The following is a 26,193-nucleotide window of genomic DNA, read 5'->3' on the forward strand; positions in this document are numbered from 1 at the left end:
TAAAATATTCCCGTTTTAGAAGCAGGCCTTCCACGAACCTTATGGATGCTGAGCCCCTGGCTCAAGGATCAGCCTGCCATGTTCAGTGGAGGATCACGCCTGTAATGACATCTGGCCCTGCTTGCTAGCAAAAAGTTACCCCTTGAACAGGGGTCTCATCTGAAACCCCCTCAATCCCAAGGCTCTGGCAGAGCCTCCAAAAAAGAAAGAGAATAGATGGTACGTATCTGCATTGAGAAAAACGAATTCAGCTCCTCATCTGGGTGAGTGCCATGTCAACACAAGAGCTGCTATCAGCACACTGAGCTACCAAGAGACTCTGAGAAGCAGGAACAAAAAGCTGGAAGAGACTGTGATAAATCAAGTGCCAGGAATTAGATTTCTTTGACCTGAATGAAAAAGGATGTGAGAGTCGAGAACTGGAGCTGACCTCAGAGTTACACAAGAATTGGCTTCTAGCCCAGTGGTTCTCCAAGTTGGCTTGCCTCAGAACCCTGGAAGTGATTAAGGCAGATTGCTGAGCCCCACACACTCCCCATCAGGAGGGCTGGAGGGAGACCTGACCAAACATTTCAAACAAGTCCTGGGGGATGCTAATGCTCTTGTCCCATAACCACCTTTGCAAACCACTGTTCCAGACCCAAAAAAGGAGGTCTCACTAACCTGGGCATGGATACGCTGGGAGAGATAGCATGCAAGTCTGTGAGCCAGGCTGAAAAACCTTTTGTTATATTATCTACAGCTTGAAATTTATTTTTGTAGAAAAAGTTTGGCTAGTTTTTGTTTTTTTTTCTTAATCAGTATACTGCTGGTGAAATTATAAGTTGCTGCAATCTTTTTTTGTTTTTTTTTGCTGCAATCTTTCTGAAGGAAAACTTGGCAACATCAGATTATCAAATGAGCACATCCTTTGATTTAGCAGCTCCATACCTAGAAGTAAATAATAAATAAATGTTCATTAAAAGACAATTGTTAAAATAAATAAATAAATAAATAAATAAATAAATAAAATTTTTAAAAAGATAATTGTTAAATCATAAAATAATCATCTTCCATGAGACAATATTCACAATGTACTATTAAGTGAAAAAGTGAGTCCATGTAGTATATATTATTGTACTACTCAGTCCTAATCAAAATGCCAGTCTATTAACTGATTTTTTAACATCAGTGAAGATATTAATTGCACTGCCTCCTTCATTGAAAATCTTTTGTGATAGCAAATAATGTAACAACTTCTCTTAATTTCAATGTCTTCATATGCTAAATGGAGATAAAAATCAGGATTTATGAAAGGTAGGTTTCTTTAAGGCCTTAAAGAAATTAAAACAAGTGCTTTGAAAACAGAAAGACATCATCAAACACCTGTTCAGTTTTATGAAGATGCTAGGATATGTGCCATCATATTAATACAGCAAATACCATAATACCTTTTCAAGTAATAGTTAATTGCAATATAGCAATGTGTTTAATAAATAATTTCAAAAGAAAAAAGCAGAGCACCAAGGAGTATTTATATGCCAATACAACTAGATGGATGAGGGATCTACCTCAAATGTGAATTCAGGACTCTGGCCATAGGATGCAGAGCTGATTTGGCTGTGCCCTTCCCATGACACATGCATAAAATTCCAGAAAACACATAGCCAGAAAAATCAATGTAATTACATAGGTGAGCTCCAAAAGACAAATATCCCTCAGATTCAAAAATAAAAAAAAAAGAAAAGAAAGAAAGAAAAAGGAAGGAAGGAAGGAAGGAAGGAAGGAAGGAAGGAAGGAAGAAAGAAAGAAAGAAAGAAAGAAAGAAAGAAAGAAAGAAAAAGGAAGAAAGAAAGAAAGAAAGAAAGAAAGAAAGAAAGAAAGAAAGAAAGAAAGAAAGAGAATCAAATCCAGAGCCTCAGCAATTCTACTGGGCTTTATTTTTTTTTTTCAAGATTTTATTTATTTGAGGAGGAGGGGCAAGATGGCGGCAGAGTAGGGTCTCCAAGTCACCTGTCCTCAACAAATTACCTAGAAAACCATCCAATCATCCTGAAAATCTACGAATTCGGCCTGAGATTTAAAGAGAGACCAGCTGGAACACTACAGTGAGAAGAGTTCGCGCTTCTATCAAGTACAACTTGTTTTTGGCCACTCTGCACTGAGCAAAATGACTAGAAGGAAAACCTCACCTCAAAAAAAGGAATCAGAAACAGCCCACTCTCCCACAGAGTTACAAAATATGGATTACAATTCAATGTCAGAAAGCCAATTCAGAAGCACTATTATACAGCTACTGGTGGCTCTAGAAAAAACCATAAAGGACTCAAGAGACTTCATGACTGCAGAATTTAGATCCAATCAGGCAGAAATTAAAAATCAATTAAATGAGATGCAATCCAAGCTAGAAGTCCTAACGACGAGGCTTGATGAGGTGGAAGAACGAGTGAGTGACATAGAAGACAAGTTGATGGCAAAGAGGGAAACTGAGGAAAAAAGAGACAAGCAATTAAAAGATCATGAGGATAGATTAAGGGAAATAAATGACAGCCTGAGGAAGAAAAACCTACGTTTAATTGGGGTTCCTGAGGGCGCCGAAAGGGACAGAGGGCCAGAATATGTATTTGAACAAATCCTAGCTGAAAACTTTCCGAATCTGGGAAGGGAAACAGGCATTCAGATCCAGGAAATAGAGAGATCCCCCCCTAAAATCAACAAAAACCGTTCAACACCTCGACATTTAATAGTGAAGCTTGCAAATTCCAAAGATAAGGAGAAGATCCTTAAAGCAGCAAGAGAAAAAAAGTCCCTGACTTTTATGGGGAGGAGTATTAGGGTAACAGCAGACCTCTCCACAGAGACCTGGCAAGCCAGAAAGGGCTAGCAGGATATATTCAGGGTCCTAAATGAAAAGAACATGCAACCAAGAATACTTTATCCAGCAAGGCTTTCATTCAAAATGGAAGGAGAGATAAAGAGCTTCCAAGACAGGCAGGAACTGAAAGAATATGTAACCTCCAAACCAGCTCTGCAAGAAATTTTAAGGGGGACTCTTAAAACTCCCCTTTAAGAAGAAGTTCAGTGGAACAATCCACAAAAACAAGGACTGAATAGATATGATGACACTAAACTCATATCTATCAATAGTAACTCTGAACGTGAACGGGCTTAATGACCCCATCAAAAGGCGCAGGGTTTCAGACTGGATAAAAAAGCAGGACCCATCTATTTGCTGTCTACAAGAGACTCATTTTAGACAGAAGGACACCTACAACCTGAAAATAAAAGGTTGGAGAACCATTTACCATTCAAATGGTCCTCAAAAGAAAGCAGGGATTGCCATCCTTATATCAGATAAATTAAAATTTACCCCAAAGACTATAGTGAGAGATGAAGAGGGACACTATCTCATACTCAAAGGATCTATCCAACAAGAAGACTTAACAATCCTCAATATATATGCCCCGAATGTGGGAGCTGCCAAATATTTAAACCAATTAATAACCAAAGTGAAGAACTACTTAGATAATAATACACATATACTTGGTGACTTCAATCTATCTCTTTCTATACTAGCTAGGTCTTCTAAGCACAACATCTCCAAAGAAACGAGAGCTTTAAATGATACACTGGACCAGATGGATTTCACAGATATCTACAGAACTTTACATCCAAACTCAACTGAATACACATTCTTCTCAAGTGCACATGGAACTTTCTCCAGAATAGACCACATACTGGGTCACAAATCGGGTCTGAACCGATACCAAAAGATCGGGATAGTCCCCTGTATATTCTCAGACCATAATGCCTTGAAATTAGAACTTAATCACAACAAGAAGTATGGAAGGACCACAAACACGTGGAGGTTAAGGACCATCCTGCTAAAAGATGAAAAGGTCAACCAGGAAATTAAGGAAGAATTAAAAAGATTCATGGAAACTAATGAGAATGAAGATACAACTGTTCAAAATCTTTTGGATGCAGCAAAAGCAGTCCTGAGGGGGAAATACATCGCAATACAAGCATCCATTCAAAAACTGGAAAGATCTCAAATTCAAAAGCTCACCTTACACATAAAGGAACTAGAGAAAAAGCAACAAATAGACCCCACCCCCAGCAGAAGAAGACAGTTAATTAAAATTCGAGCAGAACTAAATGATATTGAGACCAAAAGAACTGTGGAACAGATCAACAGAACCAGGAGTTGGTTCTTTGAAAGAATTAATAAGATAGATAAACCATTAGCCAACCTTATTAAAAAGAAGAGAGAGAAGACTCAAATTAATAAAATCATGAATGAGAAAGGAGAGATCACTACCAACACCAAGGAAATACAAACGATTTTAAAAACATATTATGAACAGCTGTACGCCAATAAATTAGGCAATCTAGAAGAAATGGACGCATTCCTGGAAAGCCACAAACTACCAAAACTGGAGCAGGAAGAAATAGAAAACCTGAACAGGCCAATAACCAGGGAGGAAATTGAAGCAGTCATCAAAAACCTCCCAAGACACAAGAGTCCAGGGCCAGATGGCTTCCCAGGGGAATTCTATCAAACGTTTAAAGAAGAAATCATACCTATTCTACTAAAGCTGTTTGGAAAGATAGAAAGAGATGGAGTACTTCCAAATTCGTTCTATGAGGCCAGCATCACCTTAATTCCGAAACCAGACAAAGACCCCACCAAAAAGGAGAATTACAGACCAATATCCCTGATGAACATGGATGCAAAAATTCTCAACAAGATACTAGCCAATAGGATCCAACAACACATTAAGAAAATTATTCACCATGACCAAGTAGGATTTATCCCTGGGACACAAGGCTGGTTCAACACTCGTAAAACCATCAATGTGATTCATCATATCAGCAAGAGAAAAACCAAGAACCATATGATACTCTCATTAGATGCAGAGAAAGCATTTGACAAAATACAGCATCCATTCCTGATCAAAACCCTTCAGAGTGTTGGGATAGAGGGAACTTTCCTCGACATCTTAAAAGCCATTTACGAAAAGCCCACAGCAAATATCATTCTCAATGGGGAAGCACTGGGAGCCTTTCCCCTAAGATCAGGAACAAGACAGGGATGTCCACTCTCACCACTGCTGTTCAACATAGTTCTGGAAGTCCTCGCCTCAGCAATCAGACAACAAAAAGACATTAAAGGCATTCAAATTGGCAAAGAAGAAGTCAAACTCTCCCTCTTCGCTGATGACATGATACTCTACATAGAAAACCCAAAAGACTCCACCCCAAGATTGCTAGAACTCTTACAGCAATTTGGTAGCGTGGCAGGATACAAAATCAATGCCCAGAAATCAATGGCATTTCTATACACTAACAATGAGACTGAAGAAAGAGAAATTAAGGAGTCAATCCCATTTACAATTGCACCCAAAAGCATAAGATACCTAGGAATAAACCTAACCAAAGAGGTAAAAGATCTATACCCTAAAAACTATAGAACACTTCTGAAAGAAATTGAGGAAGACACAAAGAGATGGAAAAATATTCCATGCTCATGGATTGGCAGAATTAATATTGTAAAAATGTCAATGTTACCCAGGGCAATTTACACGTTTAATGCAATCCCTATCAAAATACCATGGTCTTTCTTCAGAGAGTTAGAACAAATTATTTTCAGATTTGTGTGGAATCAGAAAAGACCCCGAATAGCCAGGGGAATTTTAAAAAAGAAAACCATAGCTGGGGGCATCACAATGCCAGATTTCAGGTTGTACTACAAAGCTGTGGTCATCAAGACAGTGTGGTACTGGCACAAAAACAGACACATAGGTCAATGGAACAGAATAGAGAACCCAGAAGTGGACCCTGAAATGTACGGTCATCTAATATTCGATAAAGGAGGAAAGACTATCCACTGGAAGAAAGACAGTCTCTTCAATAAATGGTGCTGGGAAAATTGGACATCCACATGCAGAAGACTGAAACTGGACCACTCTCTTTCACCATACACAAAGATAAACTCAAAATGGATGAGAGATCTAAATGTGAGACAAGATTCCATCAAAATCCTAGAGGAGAACACAGGCAACACCCTTTTTGAACTTGGCCACAGTAACTTCTTGCAAGATACATCCACAAAGGCAAAAGAAACAAAAGCAAAAATGAACTATTGGGACTTCATCAAGATAAGAAGCTTTTGCACAGCAAAGGATACAGTCAACAAAACTAAAAGACAACCTACAGAATGGGAGAAGATATTTGCAAATGACATATCAGATAAAGGGCTAGTTTCCAAAATCTATAAAGAACTTATTAAACTCAACACTAAAGAAACAAACAATCCAATCATGAAATGGGCAAAAGACATGAAGAGAAATCTCACAGAGGAAGACATGGACATGGCCAACAAGCACATGAGAAAATGCTCTGCATCACTTGCCATCAGGGAAATACAAATCAAAACCACAATGAGATACCACCTCACACCAGTGAGAATGGGGAAAATTAACAAGGCAGGAAACAACAAATGTTGGAGAGGATGTGGAGAAAGGGGAACCCTCTTACACTGTTGGTGGGAATGTGAACTGGTGCAGCCACTCTGGAAAACTGTGTGGAGGTTCCTCAAAGAGTTAAAAATAGACCTGCCCTACGACCCAGCAATTGCACTGTTGGGGATTTACCCCAAAGATTCAGATGCAATGAAACGTCGGGACACCTACACCCCGATGTTTCTAGCAGCAATGGCCACAATAGCCAAACTGTGGAAGGAGCCTCGATGTCCATCGAAAGATGAATGGATAAAGAAGATGTGGTTTATGTATACAATGGAATATTACTCAGCAATTAGAAACGACAAATACCCACCATTTGCTTCAACGTGGATGGAACTGGAGGGTATTATGCTGAGTGAAATAAGTCAATCGGAGAAGGACAAACAGTGTATGTTCTCATTCATTTGGGGAATATGAATAATAGTGAAAGGGAATATAAAGGAAGGGAAAAGAAATGTTGGGAAATATCAGGAAGGGAGACAGAACATAAAGACTCCTAACTCGGGGAAACGAACTAGGGGTGGTGGAAGGGGAGGAGGGCGGGTGTTGGAGGGGAAAGGGTGATGGGCACTGAGGTGGACACTTGACGGGATGAGCACTGGGTGTTTTTCTGTATGTTGGTAAATTGAACACCAATAAAAATTAATTAAAAAATAAAGAAATAAACCGCTGAGCCACCGGGGCTGCCCAATATGTCCAATTTTAAAATAAAATTTAAATTTTAAAGAAAAAAAAAGATTTTATTTATTTGAGACAGAGGGGAGAGAGAGAGCCTGAGCAGGGGCAGGGAGAGAGGGAGACAACCAGACTCCCCACTAAGTGGCTTGATCCCAGGATCCTGAGATCATGACCTGAGCCAAATGGCAGATGCTTAACCAACTGAGCCACGCAGGCGCCCAAAACTAAATACACTCTTACAACACAATCCAGCAATCGCACTTCTTGATATTTATTCAGATAAGTTGAAAACTTACGTCCACACAAAAATGTTTATAGCAGCTTTAATCATAACCGCCAGAACTTGGAAGCAACCAAATTGTCCAGTATGTGAATTGGCAAATCAAATGTGTTGCATCCAGACAATGAGATAATGTTCAGCACTAACAAGAAATAAGCTATCAGGCCATGAAAAGACATGCAGGAAACTTAAATATGTATTTCTAAGTGAAAGAAGCCAATTTGAAAAGGCTACCAACTGTACAATTCCAACTATATGACATTCTGGAAGAGACCAAACTATAAAAAAAAATCAGTGGTTGATGTGGTGGGGGTGGTGAGGATAACCAGGGAGAGCACAGTGAATTTGGGAAGTACAAATGCTCTGGGTGCCTGTCATTCTACATTGGTCCAAACACACAGAACACACAACACCAATAGTGAACTCTAATGTAAACTATGGACTTTGAGGGATTATGATGTATCTATGTAGGTTCATCCTTAGAAAGAAAGAAAAGAAAGAGAGAGAGAGAGAGAGAGAGAGAGAGGAAGAAAAAGAAAGTACCATTCTATTAAGTAATGTTGATACTAGGGGAGATTATGTAGAAGTTGGGACAGGAAGTATATGGGAAGTCCTCTACCTCTCAATTTTGTTGTGAACCTAAAAAAATTCTTTGAAAAAAATATACTCTTATTCATGGACTGAAATTGAAATTGAAAATAAAAGAAAAAAATTAAAATCAACCAAAAGGGAAAGATAATGTATCTAAAACTAAATTATAAATCACATTTCTCATCAATGATAGATGCCAAAGGACTGAAAAATAATATATTAAAATGTTGAGTGGAGTTGGGCATGTGGGTGGCTCAGTGGTTGGCATCTGCTTTTGGCTCAGGTCGTGATCCCAGGGCCCTGGGATTGAGTCCCACATCAGGATCCCTGCAGGGAGCCTGCTTCTCCTTCTGCCTGTGTCTCTGCCTCTCTCTGTGTTTCTCATGAATAAATAAATAAAATCTTTAAAAAAAATGTTGAGGGGATCTCCACTTTTCGACAATATGAAATAAATGTTAAAAAATAAATAGCTCCAAGAAAAGTCCACTCTCTGTAGCTCAGGGGTTCTCAACCTTGACATTATTGATATTTCAGAGATAATTTTATTGTTGTTGTTCAGGGTAGGGCAGGACTATTTTGTGTACTGTAGCGTATTTAGCAACATCTCTAATCCCTACCCACTAGATGCCAGTAACAACTTCCCACTTCTAATAGCAAAAAATGTCTTCAGACTGTCAAATGTCACCCAAAGGGCAATTCATCCCCAACTGAGGTCTCTCTTCTCTAGCCAAAGGTCTTGGAAGAGGACAGCTCTAAAGGATAGAATATCTTTTAATATACCTAGCCCACTCTAAGCAAATACCATGAAAAAGCCACATCCCTGTGCCTCCCCACCAGGCACTGTGCCTGAGGGAAGGAGCCCTGCTGACCATCCCCACCCTACACTAACAAAGCAGAGGTAGCAAGCCTCCTCTGCCCAGGGTGTGCCACCCATGGGGCAAGGTGGAGTCTCGTTGACCATCCCTGCCCTGCACTAAGATGAAATCAGGAAAGAGGCAGTGCTCATTCCTCTCTGCACTGCCACAGTGACCACCAAGGCTACAGATTATGAAGGAAAGTACTATCAACCATCACACTGGACCACGTGGAGGACAACAGAGCAGCTGCCTCATCTTAGCTGGAGGTAGGGGGTGGTGGTAAAGACTACAGAGAAGAGGGAACTGGATAAACTTATAAAATGGTCCATGCATAAAATCAATCTTAACACAGGAAAGTTTTGAAAACTGAACTACATTGAAAAACAGAATACACAGGCACAACATTCTAGTAGGGGTAAGGATGTCATCGTTCCTTATGTACCATCTACCGAATCTTTTTTTTTTTTTTTTTTTTTTTTTTGAGAAAGAAAGAAAGCACAAGCAGAGGAAGGGGCAGAGGGAGAGGGAGAAGCAGGCTCCCTGCTAAGCAAGGAGCCTGTTGCAGGGCTCCATCCCAGGTCCCCAGGATCATGACCTGAGCCGAAGGCAGACGCATAACCAACCGAGCCATCCAGGTGCCCCCCCTACCCCCATCTGGCAATTATGATAACAGTCAAGAAAAAGGAAAAGGAATAGACAAAGACAATATTGGAAATATTATGAAAGCAGTTTTGACCTTACTGGCCCTCTAAAGTCTTAGAGACCTCCACCATGCAGGGTTGCTAGGTCCACACTTTGAGAATTGTTGGAATAAAGAGGGGCATCCAAAGAAGAGTCTCATAGTGGAGAAACAGACCAAATGTGGCAACCATGTGTGTGGTTACTCCTTGCAAAGCACCAAGCTTATTCAATAGATTGACAAAAATTGAGGAAATAAACCTAAAAGTAGATTTTCCTTAAAGAACATACAGACTAGAGAAAGGGAAAAAAAGAAAAAAGAAAGAAAAAGAAAGAAAAAAAAAACTTAGGAAGTATAGATAAAATGAGCAATGGATTCTGTTGAGAATCTGTTGGACATTTGTACCTATTGGAGAGTTTAGAAAGACTTCAAAGAGAAAACAGCATGTGATTTGGCCACAATGGGAGAGAGAATCCCTTTTACAAAAATAATTTCAGGTTCCTACCTTCTAATAATTTTATATGGGCTGATTTATACCAGATAAAAATGTACATGTTTGTCTCTAGGATCCAAATCAATTTATTAAAACTAAGATAGTCTTACCTTAATTATGAGTAGCTAATGGCTGTGATTACATCTCTTTTACTGTAGAATAGCTTTTGGGTGTTAAGTAGCAACCAAAAAAAATCAAGATGTTCAAAATCTCAAGAAAAGGACATGCAGTAAAAATCAACATTTACCATTGAAGAAAACCTCTTTGAGTAGTTTCATATTCTAAACTCTGAGTCAATTTTAAAGCAAGAATTCAGCATGCAATTTGTTACACAGAAAAATATTATCAGTAGTCAAGAATTCTCCAGTTTCCAGGCATCCGTCATCCTTTCAATAAGTCAAAAACAATAGTTTGAGATGAATAAAATCACGAGAATACAACACAAATAGAAACTTAAAAGCTTAAATAATCTCTTACCCCCTTACAATGCTTCACACACTGACAAGGCACCTTAATAAAATCCATTTGCCCCCATAAGAAAACAGCTTCTCTTTGATGGAGTTCTCATTCCCCTTATTTTTCTTATTCTGGGACCTTCACTGACTTTTAGCCCTAATTTCATAGCTTTGTCCTGAGTCCATCTTTTAACTTTTCCAAAAATGAGAACTTTGAGTGTTTCAATTTTTAAAAATTCTTTTTTTTTTTTAAGATTTTATTTATTTATCCATGAGAGACAGAGAGAGAGAGAGAGAGAGAGAGAGAGGCAGAGACACAGGCAGAAGGAGAAGTAGGCTCGGGCAGGGAGCCTGATGCAGGACTCAATCCCAGGACCCCAGGATCACAACCTGAGCTAAAACCAGACACTCAACCACTGGGCCACCTACTGGTTTTTAATTTTTAAAAATTTTTAAATTTTTAATTTAAATTCTTAAAAAATTAAAAATTTTTAGATTTTCAAAAAAATTTAATGGTTTTCATAAAAGTAATTCACAAAGCATATAGGCTTGTTTACTTGAAATTCCCCTCAGCAGCACCTCATTCAGACATGTCTTTCCCAATAACAGCTCCAAGACCAAAACTTCTCCTTCCCTGCCCCAGCATCATTCCTACAGCACAACAGCTCTCTGGTAGGAGGAAAGAGAATGATTTCTTTTCTGAGCAAGGCAATTATCATTTCAGGCTTTACCGCCTCAGTGTTATCTAAAGTCTTAAAGAGGAATGTGATACTCCAAACAAAAAGCTAGTTGAAGTAGATGCTAAAAGTTTTACCAGGAGTATGGCTGACAGACTCAAAGATGGTCTCCAACTGCCCTCATATTCTGATACTCACACCCTTGTGTAATATCTTCTCTTTGAGTTCGGCAGAATCTCTAATTTGCTTCTAAACAATAAAATACGTCAACGGTGAGGAGATGTCACTTCTGTGATTCTATCACTTAGGATTTTAATACCTATCTTGCTAGGATACTTCGTTTCTTGCTAGCTGTGATGAAGTAAGTGGATATACTGAAGAGATTCATGTATTAAGGACTTGAGAGGGAGCTCCAGCCAACAAGAAATGGAGATCTTCAGTCCACAAGACTGCCAGGGTCTGAACCCAGTCAGCAAGTGATACACTGATAATATGCCAACATAAGCCTGGAAGTAGATCCTTCCCCAGTCAAGTCTCAGGCCTTCAGATGAGAACCCAGACCTGACTGACACCTTAATTGCAGCTTTGCAAACTCCCAATACCCAGAAGTCCCGTCCAGACTTGTGACTTAACAGAGCTGGGAGACAGATGTGTTGTTTTAAGGCACTAAGTTTGTAGTAATTTGTTGCACAGCAAAAGATAACAAATACAAGGGGGAGCACAAAGAAAAATTATAATTATAATTACCACCACTAACATCTAACAATTGATTTTATGCTGATGGACCAGTCAAGAGGAACACTATAATGTGCCTCTAAAAAGCCTAAGGACAGGATGGTAGAGTCTGAGGGATGAAGCGCTATGCTCTACTTTCTAATTATGGAGAAGCAGGGGAGGGCTGGTTGAAGGCAGCCTAGCTGCTGGGGACTCTACAAACCTGAAGTTGACAGAATCAGTGTGGTTCAACCACAGTTCAAAGGAAAAATGAAAGTGAAGAAAAAACGGATTGGCAGATAAGGAGTTAGAGCATGGGCTGAAATGCAAGAGAAACAGGAAATATCAAGATGGGCAGTGGGAGTATGAGATGGAGAAAGGTTACTCTCAGTCAGAACCTGGATTGCCAAGAACAGGATCAGCAGGGACATCAGGCAGATAAGGTCATCATGGACATTATTAGAAGACAACGCCTTTGTAAAGCTTGATAATGGGCCGACCACAAATTTCTTCAGGTTTATCAACATCACTGGTCAGGCTTTTATAAGACTTCAGAACCAGGAGGGTATCAAACTCCAGGGAGACCCCCTAAAATAACATCCATCCAGTACTACAACCACCCATCAGTCATGCCCAAGTGAGGGGCAAAACTACAAAGTCCAAAGACATCACTAGGAGCAAGTTAGCATAGAGGATCCCATAGCCATAAATAGCTGTTGCAGTGCCTCTAAGAGCCCATCACTAAAATTGTCCTAGGTTATTAAAAATTATATGTGTTCACATGCACTGCAAACCCACATGTTCATGGTACATGCTGCAAGTATACTTGTGCAAAAATGATAGGTGTTGGGAAGGAAAACGTCATGATTTAATACATCTATTTTAAATCTGAGTTGTCTACCTTTGGGTGATTTCTCCTAGATTCACTTCTGTAGAGTCCTAGATTTCTAAACAGATAATTTGGTATTCATTTTATATTCTTCACAAAGAAAAGTGGAATCAACGACTAGGACTCCATTTTTAAAGGACAGATTATCTCTGCAACATGAACCATACACTACAGGCTGGATCTTGTAGAGGGTGAGGAGACATTTTTAATGCCTACTATGTGCACCATCTTATTTAATTTTTACAACTTCTCAGAGTGGAATAAGATAGCTCTGGAAAGTTAAACAATTTACCCGTGGTTACCCAGGCAGTGAGTGTTAGGTCCAGTGTTCAGAGCTCAGGCACTTCTGAAGCTAAGCTTATACTTTCTTCCACTATCACACTGAGTTCATCTACCTTTTCAGTTGTCTATTGAGCTAAGTCAGTGGAAAATCTAAGTTTCATTGGTAATAGATTAAAGGAGTCTATAAATATGCAAGTATGTAAGCCAGGGGAATTTTCACATAGGGTGGATAAAATCATTTTATGTTTCTTAATCTTTGTTTCATTGCAAATCAAACTATAAAATGAGACACTGCATTCCTAAAATTAGAACTCTCAAGGATCTTATACTCTTATTTTCAATAAGAGAATCTATCATAAAGGGATGGTATCTATGCATACATTTAAACAACCTAAAATCATATGTGTATAATCTGTTAAGGGAAGTATAATAGTTGTGTATAAGAATTTTATTTGTGCTTCAGATACCTCCTTAATTTAGTAAAAAGAGCTGTGAAAGATTTTACCATCATTTTACATACATAATCATTGTTAAAAGGCATAATGGGCATCTTTCTATCAATCTATTATGTTAAATAATAGTTAATAACTAAATGATATCCTAGTGACCTAAAAGAACAAATGTCATCCAAATTTACCATATGCAGGAAAAGGCTTATTCTTCCCAAGAGATCTGGCCCATTTCTATACAAAACATTGGAAAGTCAGCTCAGCAAGAAAAGGCTTCTCTGGGCTTACCAAATCAAAGATGCCATGCTGAAATTAAAGCAATGGAATTCTACTCATTCAGCATGAAGTTAGTCATTCTGACTTTCAGAATCTTTCAATAGGGTAACAGCAAATAGGTAAATCAATCCAGAATACTGTCTCCATACACATCTTTATGTTTTCTTCAAGTATTTAATTCTTGGTTGAAAACAGGAGGAGGAGTTTGGAAAACAGAACAAGAACAAGCAGCTTCTCAGATTCTTTTTTCTAAACTATTTATAATTACTAGGCTTAGTCAGCTTTTCAAACTTAAAACAAGCGTACAACCCTTGTATGTCAAATCAATACGTCCTCAGAACTCGGGTTACTATTCTAACCAATCTAACAATATCTAAATGCTATCATCTCTTATTTTGGAACTGTTCCTTTTCCTAAGTACACTAGCAGCATGGGCGTTCTGGGAGGGATAAAGTGTGCACAGAGGCCCACTGAGGCATCAGTGATTAAAGCGACATGATATCCGGAATTTGCTTGCAGAATACCTTCTCTCAAAAAAGTAGTGGAGAGACAGATGCAATAAAGTTGGCAAAATAGTGAGTACGTGGAGGTTTATCGTACTCTTCTCTCTTCCTTTTTATGTATATGAGGTTTTCTGCGATTAACAGTTTTATTAGTGTTATGATCTCAGACCAAAATTAGGAGTCCAGAATTAAGGGTCTTTCAACAAGATTTTTTTTCAGAATATAAACTTAATCGCATTAGACCACATTACTTAGAACTACAGACTGTCATCCCACCATTGTCATTTCTAAATTGTTGGGTTTGTTTGTTTCTTTCTTTCTTTCTTAATAGAAGAGTTGCAAGAATAGTTCAAATAATTCCTAGATTCCCCAAATGTTAAAATGTCACCACATTTTCTTTCTTTCTTCCTTGTATAACACACATATACATATATATGCACACTTATGTACTTATTTCCTCCTAAACCATGATATTTGGTTCCAGACATCATGTCCCCTTAGCTGTAAATACTTTCTTCCCTTAAGAATATATTCTCTCCCAAACTACAATAAAAATATTATATTTAAAGAATTTAACTTTGACACAAGGTTATTATCAAATATATAATCTATATTCAAATTTCACCAATTACCACCAAACACCATTGTCCCTTAGAACATTTTTTTTCCCCAATTTAGGGTCTGACCCAAAATCATCCACTGTGTTTCCTTGTCTCTGGTCTCCCTCAATCTCGAATAGTGCCTCAGCCCTTTCTCATGCCACAGACTTCTGTGGAATGTCTCTTGATTTGCATTTGTCTGAGATTTCCTCTTGATTAGAATCAGATTATACATTTTTGGCACAACTGGCATTATGCCCTTCCACTGTCTCATACCAGGAAGCACAGGATATCTGTTTGTCCCATTACAGGTGATATTAACTTTGATTATTTGCACAATGGAGTGTACACCCATGTTTCTCTATTGTAAAATTAACATATTCCCCTTTGCAATTACTATAAGTCATCTGTGGGAAAATTCTCCAGGAATGTAAATATTCTGGTCTTCAAGTTTTCACACAATAGTTTAGCATCCACGGATGATTTTTGCATGAATCAATTGTTACTATGATAGTTACAAAGTAGCAATTTTCCAAGTCTTAGTTGGTCTATATTTTTTAATTGGCACTATTTGTAAGCTTTTTAATAATTATTAGAATTGGAAAGAAATTTACTCAAGAATGGGTCCATTTTCACTCAAAGTCAAGCAATTTTCTTCTAAATCCTGAACAGCACCTTTCTGGCAGAAGTTCCCATCTTCACCTGCTAAGGACCTGCATTTGATTTTTCCTTTCTCTGCTCTCTCTTCCTTCTATCCTGAGTACTAAGCACAGGGTAGAAATTGCTGATGGGGGCAGGTAGGATGAGGAAAAAGAAATTCCAGGTTACTGACCAAAAGCAGAAAGGAGGGAATGGCCACTGGCAGAGGTGGCCTGTGGGGTAGCTTGTGAATGGACCAAGCCAAAATGACACAAGATCAACCAGTAAACCAGGAGCAACCAGATGGGGACTAGATGTTCCCCTTACGAAGCCAAATGTTTGTCAACACAGCCACAAAGACCCATCCACTTGAGACTTGCCTGAGATTTCTGGGGTATAATACAATTACATATTTCCAACATTGCCCAAACAGGCCTACCTATTCCTGAGAAACTATTCTTTTTTTTTAAAATAAATTTATTTTTTATTGGTGTTCAATTCGTCAACATACAGAATAACACCCAGTGCTCATTCCGTCAAGTGCCCACCTCAGTGCCCGCCACCCAGTCACCCCCACCCCCCACCCACCTCCCCTTCCACCACCCCTAGTTTGTTTCCCAGAGTTAGGAGTCTTTCATGTTCTGTCTCCCTTCTGAGAAACTATTCTCATAAACAGACTACAGCGACTTCAATAATAAGGACTTCATAAGGAGAAATATTAGTAATAAAACAAACGACATAAATGGAAGAAAAAGAAAAAATACTTCACTGTGATTTGGAAACCCAAGATTATCTGGAACACTTGTTACTGGGGCAATCACGACACATAGTTCAAATATCTGAGTACCACCACTTTATATAATATACTGGGCTAACAGCAGTTTTTCCCTACTAGTCTCTTATCTTTTTTCCTATTACAATTCTTCCAAATTTTTCAATCTTTTAAAGGTCTTATAACTTGAATTATCCAAATAAAAATATGAATAGCCCAAGAGGAATTTAGTTGGAGGGTCGAAAGTTCCTTATCATGTCATGATAACTCACTGAAACCCAAGCTGAGGTCCTCAGCTTCTCCATTCCTCCTTGGGAATGGGCTCTTAGGCATAAGATATTTTTCTTCTATTTGTTACATTATGGTGGTGGTAAGGTGGTAAGCTGCCAGGCAAATATTTTTAAAGTATCTCTGTATTTTATATCTATTTACATACCACATTCATAAAGGTACTTCTGGATTCCTTCCAGAAATGACTGGAGTAGAGCATTCAGATTTTGCCTGGCTTTAGAACCAATATTTCTCTCAAGTGGAAATTTCCTGGGGGAGAAAACGGGGAGACCAGTCAGCTAGAGCCCCATGTCAGCACTGTGCCCAGGTGTGATATCTTCATGAGGCCATGTACTAAGCGCACAGCAAAAGGACAGGACTGCTGAGGAAGTGACTGTCACTCTGGGCGCCCACCTGCCTCTCACCTGCAGAGATGGTGAGAAGGATGGGAAGCACAGTAGCTTCAACACCATCTGGAACTTGTTAAAAATGTAAATTCTCAGGCAGCAGCCAAAGTTCCTGTATCAGAAACTCTGGGGTGGGGCCCAGCAATCTTTTAACAAGCTCTCCAGGTCATTCGATACACATTTAAGTCTGAAACTTACTACATTAAAAGATAGATGATAGATAGATAGATAGTAGATAGATAGATAGATAGATAGATAGATAGATAGATAGATAGATAGATTCCTGGGTGGCTCAGTTAGTTAAGCATCTGCTTTCTGCTCAGGTCACAATCCCTGGGTCCTAGGATAGAGCCAGGCTTCTTGCTCAATTGGGAGCCTGCTTCTCCTTCTCCTTCTGCCTGCCACTCCCCCTGCTTGTGTGCTGTCGCTCTCTCTCTGTCAAATAAATAAATAAAATCTTTAAAAAACTATTAGAGAGATACCAGAGTATTTTTTTTAAAAAAAGCTCTTGGGGTAATTATAATATGCAGCTAAGCTGAGAACTCTGTGTCCGGGAAGAGCCCTGGGCTCTAGTTTCAGAACCAACTTTATGATAACTATAAGAGGACTCTGGGACTTGAAGCTGTAAACATGGTCAAGATTTAGGGAGCATTTTTCAAGACAGTGGCTGAAAATACCTCCCTTCTCTTCATTTCCATAGTAGAAACACGTAGGAAGTCTCTCACATTACTTCTGAAGAAGAACAAAGACAAACTAATTATCCTCTACACTCTGGAAACTTTTCAGATTTCCAGCTTCATCCCAGCTGAGAACAAACAGATTTTAGACCATGCCAAAAAACCAGCTCATGAGATAATCTGATTGAATCTTATAATTTTTCCACAAACAAATAAATGGAATAAAGTTTGGTTCTTCAGTAGAGTTAAGTATACCATGAAAGGAAGTAGAAGAAACATTTATCTAAATACATTGGGACAGAATATGACCAATTTTATTCTAGAATACCAAATGTATCATCTTTGCCCAAAATATAGAAAATGAATAACACTGTCCTACTGCATTTGTGTGATGCAAATGCCTATAGATACTTCAAGCTCCTCCGGTTTTGTTTTCTTTAAGAAACACAAGAATAAGGCCAAATGTAACGATCCTCCTCTTTGTTGGGTCTTACTTTGGTAACAAAAGCCTAAATCCATAATTTCTTTTCCTAGCTTCCCCCCCCCCTCAAGAAAAGTTAGCCAGATCACCCTTTTATAAATGAGGAAAGAAAAAAGGAGGCTTGGCCAGATTAGCTGATTATCAAAACATGATCTACATTTTTTCCATTTAAAAAAGGGGAGAGCACGTTGGTGTCTCCACACATATAAAATGATGGTAAAGAGGGTGAGCAACCACCCTTTACTGAGGGCCAGCTCTGTGCCCATCACTGTGCAAAAGATACGTCAGCTTTGTCCTGACTTTAAAGATAAACCAAGGACATCGGAGGTGGCCCCACCACTAGTGAACTTCAGAAGTTTAAAATACAGATCTGTCTGGCTACCCAAACCCATGCTCTCCACACTATACCAAACTGTGTGTTCTTGGCTGGGATAACAGCTTGTTTAAAAGAAAAATAATCACTATGGCAGACATGTGAACCCCCATCTTCCCATATTTGTCCCATCTCACCCCTCAAAAACGCCAACCAAAGCTCCTCTCTCACCAAGACATGCATTCGTTTGTTCATTCATTCACGGATTCCTTGACCTGCGCCAGGTGTGTGGTGAGGGCTCTGGACACGGCACCCCTGCAAGGTAAGTACAGGGCAGGAGTGGTTGTGGCTCTGCTCTGAGCTCCCTGAGACCCTATTAATAAGCATCCAGCTTCCAGCACTTCTTCCTCAACCAGCTCTCATAGACGTGCTCGCATTTCCTAAAGCACCAGCCAAGAGAGCGGCGGTGCCAAGATGCCCAAGGGAGGCCAGCTCAGCGCCTTCCACCGCTTCCACCCAGTAGTTGTGACCTGTGCGCGCCAGCCTCGCCCCTCGCCCCCGTGCGCGGTGACCGGACGCCGACTCCGGCGGCCCGGGCTGCCGGCTGGGGACACGGCCCAGCTGGGGCCCCGGGGCAGCCGCGCGGCGAGCCCCGCATCCGCAGAAGGCGCGCGCGTCACCCAAACTCGAGGCGAGCCTTGAGCCGCCGGCGCCAAAAGCTCGCCGCGCCTCGGTGACGGGCTCCCCCGAGCCTGGGGCACTGCCCCCGGGGCTCGCCGGCAGGCCCCGCGGCATCGCCGTGTCCCCTCCGCGGCGGCGCCCGCCCCTGGCCACGGCCCTGCGGGGCCAGCCTCCGGGCACCTGCGCCTCTCGGTCCCGCGGGCGGCACGGGGTGCGACGGCGGAGGGGCGCGGGCGCGGGCGCTCGCCCCGGGGGCGACGGGGCTCCCACCGCTGCTCCCGCGAGCCTGGCACAAAGGCAGGCGTCGGCGAGGGGAGCCCCCCTGGGGCCCCGCGGCCTCCCCCCGGGGCCTCGGCGGCCCGAGCGCACTTACTGCCAGTCGCCATGGTCCGGCGAGGGGCTGCTGGGCGGCCGCCCGCGGCTGGGGTGGCGGGCACCGAGCCGGCCGGGCGCGCTCCTCGCCAGGCCCCGCGCGCTCCGGAGCCGCGCCGCCCCGCCCCTCCCCTCCCGCCGCGCGCTCCCGCCGCGCCGCGCCGCGCCCCCGCCCTCCGCTCCCACCCGCCCCGCGCCCGGCCCCGCGGTGCCCCCCGCCCCGCCGCAGCCCCTCGCGGCCTCTGGCCTCCCTCCCGCCCCCGGACAATGCAGGCGCCCGGGCCGCGCCGGGGTCTCCCCGCCGCGCCGCCTTTCCCACTGTGTCCCCAGGACGTTGTCGTTGTCGTTGTCGCGTCACCTTCACCGCTGCCACCTCCTCTCTGCCCAGGCTTCCCGCCCAGCCCTGCGGCTTGGGACCCACGCTCAGCCCCTCAGCCCGGCTGGAAAGAGCCAAGCGTGGAAACAGGGCTGAGAGCGGGAGGCAGCGCTCAGCCAGGGGCCAGGCGCGGAACCGCCGGGAAAGCCGCTCGGCGCCCGCAGGTGGGTCCCGGGGGGCCTGTGCCCTTCCCGCTACCGTCTGTCTTGTCTCCGTCCGGCACATGCTGGGCTCTCGACAGCCCCCGTTGCCTGGGCGGATGGACGGCTGTATGGCCCGAGGCCTGCATGAGCATGAGCAAATGAGGGACCGACTAACGGCCGACTGCAGGCCGACTGGACGAGCCACTGAGTGACAGGTGGCCACGGGCCAAACCACAGCCCCGCCAGCCAGGGATGGACGCTGGACGCCCGGGAACCGGATCAGCCCGAAGGAGCGAGGCAGGCCGCTTTGTGGCTTCATAGACCATGGCCGGAGGGCTCGGAGTCACAGCCTTCTGTGACACGTGTCTGCCACGTGTCTAGCTCGAAGTTCACAGACTGATTTCTTTTTTTTTTTTTTAAGATTTTATTTATTTATTAATGAGAGAGACAGAGACACAGGGAGAAGCAGGCATGCAGGGAGCCCAACGTGGGACTTGATCCCAGGTGTCCAGGATCACACCCTGGGCTGAAGGCGGCGCTAAACCCCTGAGCTACCGGGGCTGCCCCACAGACTGATTTCTGATGGACTTGGTATATCGGCAGTGGTACGTGAGAACCCCAGATCCTTTACATAAAGAACCAAATAGCTCAAACATAGGTTCTAAAGCACAAGGCAGTCTAGTTACTCCTTCCAAATATAATCTATTTGATGCATTTGAGGATCCACATTCAACCCACCTCATAGGGATCCCGACAGGGATCTTCCCAGCCCCAGGCTAGACACCAAGAAGACAGCGGGGTTAAGAGGTAGTTTGAAGCAGCTCCCATCTGACTGGGAAGAGCGGGAAATAACACAGGAGCCCTTTCTGATCAGTCCACAGAACACAGATGAGCAAGAGGCTGATAATCTGATCAGGTTCTACATCCAAAGCCAGGACATCCTGAGTGGGACCCACGGGCATCAGTTTTTTTGTTTGCTTTTAATCCTGTGTGTTTAACACAGGTGATTCTGAGGCGTACTTGTATTTAACAAGCACCAAGATCTGGCTCATTGGTCTTCAGAGCAACCCTCTGTGGTGGGTCCCCAAAGCAAAAAGACTTGAAATGGATCAGATGCGGAAAAAAAAAAAGAAAGAAAGAAAAAGAAAAAGAAAAAAACGTAAAGATTGCCCCCGGAGTTTGGAACCTGTTTGAAACCCACAAACCAGTAGGTTAAGCTGTTGTGATGGGAAGATAATGAATTGGGTTTGAACTCATTTGAAGGGTCAGTAGAACATTCATGAGGCTCTTTATTCATTAATTGTACTTACTTTTCTAAGTCAGAAAGCATTTGAAAAGTGTTAACTCCAAGTATAAATTCAGTAAATGCTTTCTGAATAACTGATCTGTTTGATAGCAGGTATATTTAGCCTGGAGCCAGACGAGGGATGAGAAGGGATTGAGAAGTACATGGATGCCAAAGAAGTGGAGGCCCCAGGTATAGACAATTCTCTCCCAAACGTTAGCAGTGCAGGGAATGAAAGGGGATGGAGAGCTTTAGGGGAGGGGAGGGTTGAGGTAAGACTGGTTTTTGTTTTGTTTTTCTTTTTTAGGGTAGAGGACTTTTCAACAGGAAGAATTATTTCTGTCCACATGTTCTAGTATGTAAAAGAGAAAAAAATGTTTGCTTTTCTATAACTAAGTTGACCTTCTGGCCGGGGGCCCCATTCCACCTGGGGCTAGGGAGCTTGATTTTTAATTAGCTCAGGGTAAACTCCATTGATTCAGGTTTTTCTTGGGTAATTCCATTTTCTTGCCCCCCACCCCCACCCCCACTTTTCTGGGGGATGCATCCAGGCTGGAGGAAAGAGCTGGACAGCATCAGCATGGTTTGCCAAGAAACAAGACATTTAATGAGATGAATATCCCCAGAGGTCTCAGCTTCTCCAACCTCTCTGGAAGTTCCCTGGCAATGGGACTTTTCTCTAAGAAGGGGAGTAGGGGGAATGGGTGCAGGATATTTGCAACTACATCTAACTACAGTCGGTAGCTTAAGCAGTAGAAATATCTTCTCTCACATAACAATGAACCCAAGGTTGAGGGGTTCTGTGGTGTGTTTAGCATCTCAACAAAGTCATGAAAATTCAGACTCTTTCCATCTTCCTACTCTGCCATCCTCACTTTGTGGACAAGAAGACTGCCACAGCACCAACAGCTCATATCCTTACATGGTATTCCAGAAGTTGCAGGATTCCTTCTCATCTCTCTCTTTTTAATCAGGGGAGATAATCTCTGTTAAAAAAACAAAAACAAAAACCCTCAAAAGCCTTCTCCTTCTATTCCAGCTGCAATGGGAGGCTGGGAAAGCAAGTGTCCTTTTTTTTTTTTTTAAGAATTTTTTTAAAATTTTATTTATTTATTCATGAGCGACCCAGAGAGAGAGAGGCAGAGACACAGGCAGAGGGAGAAGCGGGCTCCATGCAGGGAGCCCGACGTGGGACTTGATCCTGGGTCTCCAGGATCACACCCTGGGCTGAAGGCAGGTGCTAAACCGCTGAGCCACCCAGGGATTGCAAGTGTCCATTAACTTCAGTTTCCATGACGCAAGGTAGGTTCTGTCGGCAAAGGAGAATGGGTAGGGTAGGGAAAGGTGGTTGGGCACCCCATCAGTATCTGCCATTGTCTTCTCACACCTGAGGATCTCAGCTCCTTTATAACCCTTGCTTTCTCCAAGGTTGAAGAGACCCATTGCCTAAGGGGCTGGAAAACTGACTCTTAAAACACCCTATATTCTTTTTTTTTTTTTAAGATTTTATTTATTTATTAATTAGAGACAGAGAGAGAGAGGCAGAGACACAAGCACAGGATGAAGCAGGCTCCATGCAGGGAGCCCGATGTGGGACTCGATCCCAGGACTCTAGGATCATGCCCTGGACCAAAGAAAGGCAAAGGAAGCGGTGACCTGCTGAGCCACCGAGGGGTCCCAACATCCTATGTTCTTGCAAATCTATGCATCTTTTTCATGAACTTTTGCTTCTGAGATTCCAAAGCCAAGATTCTGGGTTTGTTGTTGTTGTTGTTGTTGTTGTTTCCTATATAACCTGAGGCTATAGATGGCAAAGTCTAGTTAGAGGCAGGGAGACCCACATGGTAAGTGAAATTACATGACAGGACTGAAAAAAAAACACACAAGTCAGTATCAAGCTATAATACTAGTACAATTTCAAGAGGAGGAGGAGTGTGTGGAGAGAGAAAGGATATAAAATATTGTGGCAGGACTGGGTGTTAGTTGAAAGAGTGGCTGGCATTACCAGCATAGCAGAGTTCCATCCTAGAAAGATGCATTTTCAGCCTCAGAAATGCAGGTTGAGGAATAAGAGAGACAATGCAAAGAGATTCTGGGGTTGGAAGAGAGAGGTTGAGGGAGTTCAGGCATGCTGCCCGGTCCCCAAGTTCTCAATCATGTAAGGACATGAGCTTAGTTACCAACAAGGAAGGAAGCAGAGAGGAGAGGTGGAGGGCTTAGAGGGGAGAGCTGAGAGGGAATCCAGGCCACGAACAGAAGAGGCTACAGGGAGGGCTCACCTGGAATTGGACCTCTCGAGCATGAGAGGGAAGGTGGCCACATGCGATCTTCCTCCAACATGCCTGGGGAGAGGCCATGGAAGAGGATAGGACTTGGGGGGGCCACAAAGAGGGAGGAATTCTAGGTCACTGTGTCCCTGAAATAGCCACGGGGGTGGAGGGATAAGAGGAGCCACAGAGGGAGTCAGGTGGGACTGGGAGAGTGTGGACAGGCTCAGGGCCTGAAGACCAGGAGGAGGGCTGGTAGGAGGCCCTGTGGTCTGTGAGAATATCAGTGTTTTGGACTGCACGTCCATAGAGGAGGTCAGGACAGAAAAAGGACAGGACCTAGCAACTGCTTTCAGAGTATTTTAGCTAAGGTCATTTGTGATTATTGCCTGGCTCTTCTGACTTATTTGCCATAACTGAGAGGCAAATGACCACCCACATAGCTTGAGTTCATTTCCAAAATAAGAAAGGACAAATACCTCTTACACACATTGCATGGAAATTACCATATAGGCTCTCTGACCCCTGGCCTATGAACACATCCTGTTGACTTTATTAACTCTGACTATAAACAAGAAAGGAGAACAGGGCGGGATGAGGGGCTGCCACCACCACGGTGAGTGGGTCTGCGTCACCGCGGAGACTATTTTTGGTTGAGATAGCTAATGCTTTGTTTCTGTGTTAGAGTAGGTGAAAACAGAAAAATTATTTTGACTATAATTTGTGCATGTAGGCTGCGAGCTAATGAGCATTTTATCTGACAGGAGAGGAAATTGTTATTGTTTTGTGTAAAACTTGCCTTTGATTTTCATTCAGTCTCTATGTCTGTCCTAAGCCTCTGAACTCAAATACTTCAGAACATTCGATTTGACGTGGATTGTGCTAATACGCAAATAAAGCTTTTAAAAAGTAGCCATTAGGTAATAAATGGCATCATATTCTGGTTGAACCCTTGCAAGTCACACAGGGAATGGGCGGAAGTATGAAGGGACTTATCAGGCAGAAGTCTGGCCTGAGAAGTGGAAGGCAAGGCCTGGGTGCCAGCCTGCAGTGCAGTGACTGAACTTCCAGCAGACACTAGACAGACTCACCGGCTTACAACTGGAAAATCACAGTGTTAGGCTTGCCCCTGTCTCATGGCAAGTTGTCTCCTTGCTAGTCCATACATGGTGCCAGGTTAATATGTGTAAGGTAGGAATTCAGAAGAGGCAAGGGAAAATAACCAGTCTGGAAAAGGAGACAGTTCGGAGACCAGGAAAGCAAATACGTCAAAAGGAAGGCTTTGCTGTTCAGCATTAATTTATTTTTTATTTTTTAAAAGATTTTATTTATTTATGATAGAGAGAGAGAAAGGCAGAGACACAGGCAGAGGGAGAGGCAGGCTCCATGCAGGGAGCCCAACGTGGGACTCAATCTCGGGGCTCCAGGATCACGCCCTGGACGAAAGGCAGGTGCTAAACCGCTGAGCCACCCAGGGATTCTCTTTTTTTAGTACATTTTAGCAGTCATTAAAAAAAAAAGTTCAAGAATGTTTTATCACCTCATTTCAGAAAGCAATACACAGTTATAGAATATTAAAAATCTCAAGCAATACATACTCATCCTGATATCAAGTGCTTGTAGCAGGGTGAAGCCAAAGGCCTAGAAATGCATCCTAATAGTTGTTCACTGTTTTTGCCAAAGGCAAGTAGGTCAACTTTCACCAGCTCTGGGGCTCAGACCACCTGGTACACAATCACCTGGAGAACTTGTTACAAATGCTAATTCTCAGACCCCAACCAGCACTCCCAGGAGCAGAAGCTGTAGCAGTGGGACCCTAGGATCTGCATATTAAATTAGCTCCCCAGGTGTTTCCAGTACAGCCTAAAATTAGCAAACCTCTGACCAAAGTAACAGCTGGTGATAGGACAATAAAACTACCGAGACACCTGGAATGTCAGACCTGGGAGACTTACATCTCTGGTCTCTTACATCTAGCAACAGAGAATGGAAGTACTGATAAGTTCTAAATGCTGAGAATTCAGCCACTAGGAAACAAATTCAGTTTTGACAAACCTTTTCAATATGTGGTTTTTACTCCAACCTAATTAAAGACCAACCGTTTAAAAATTAAAGTCCATTCTTTTAATGCTTCATAAAGATAGAGAACTGGTTATAATTCTCAGTAATTAATTCTTCACATAGTAAGAAAAAGTTCCAAGAGTCATAGGGCCACATTGTTACTTTTCTCTTTCCAAGCTTAAGTAACTTTCATTCTTTGTCAAAGTACTTAACTTGTTTTAGCTAGAAGAATAGGATATGATTTTTTCAAAACTGTGTTTTATTTGAGTAACTCTTAGACAAGAGCTTTATGGCTGTCAGGAAATAAAACACCCACTTCACTCTACCTGTGAGTAGCTAATATTTTTTCAATTGGACACAAGGGAATAGAGCTAGATAACTATAACGGGAAATGTAAATAAGGTTTAAAACAGTGATTTGCAATATTAATGTATTGCAAGCTAGAATACAACTTCTAGTTTTAGTAAATCATTCTCTGTATCATTCTCCTTAGCTCTATTTTCTAAACCTGTAAACATCTT

At 42.2% G+C, this 26,193-nt stretch overlaps 1 protein-coding gene across 17 annotated transcripts in view; it reads right to left on the reverse strand.

The window, feature by feature from the left end:
* The window catches only part of SYT16 (synaptotagmin 16), a 245,608-nt gene that overhangs the window by 218,799 nt on the left and 616 nt on the right, over positions 1–26,193 (reverse strand). For 2 of the 17 annotated variants that reach the window (XM_041759541.1, XM_041759526.1), the window contains exons 1-4: positions 19,899–20,032; positions 18,719–18,802; positions 10,332–10,470; positions 664–930 (exon numbers count right to left, since the gene is read on the reverse strand). In XM_041759541.1, the coding sequence (XP_041615475.1) occupies positions 664–694 (31 nt within the window). In that variant the 5' untranslated portion in view covers positions 695–930; positions 10,332–10,470; positions 18,719–18,802; positions 19,899–20,032. Of the gene's footprint in view, positions 1–663; positions 931–10,331; positions 10,471–16,775; positions 16,880–18,684; positions 18,803–19,541; positions 19,652–19,898; positions 20,033–20,114; positions 20,175–26,193 lie in introns of those variants that run through there. The other 15 variants (XM_041759546.1, XM_041759538.1, XM_041759531.1 and 12 more) reach the window with 14 other exon arrangements.

Source organism: Vulpes lagopus, chromosome 6 (assembly GCF_018345385.1).
Source record: "Vulpes lagopus strain Blue_001 chromosome 6, ASM1834538v1, whole genome shotgun sequence".
In the NCBI taxonomy this organism is placed as follows: domain Eukaryota; kingdom Metazoa; phylum Chordata; class Mammalia; order Carnivora; family Canidae; genus Vulpes; species Vulpes lagopus.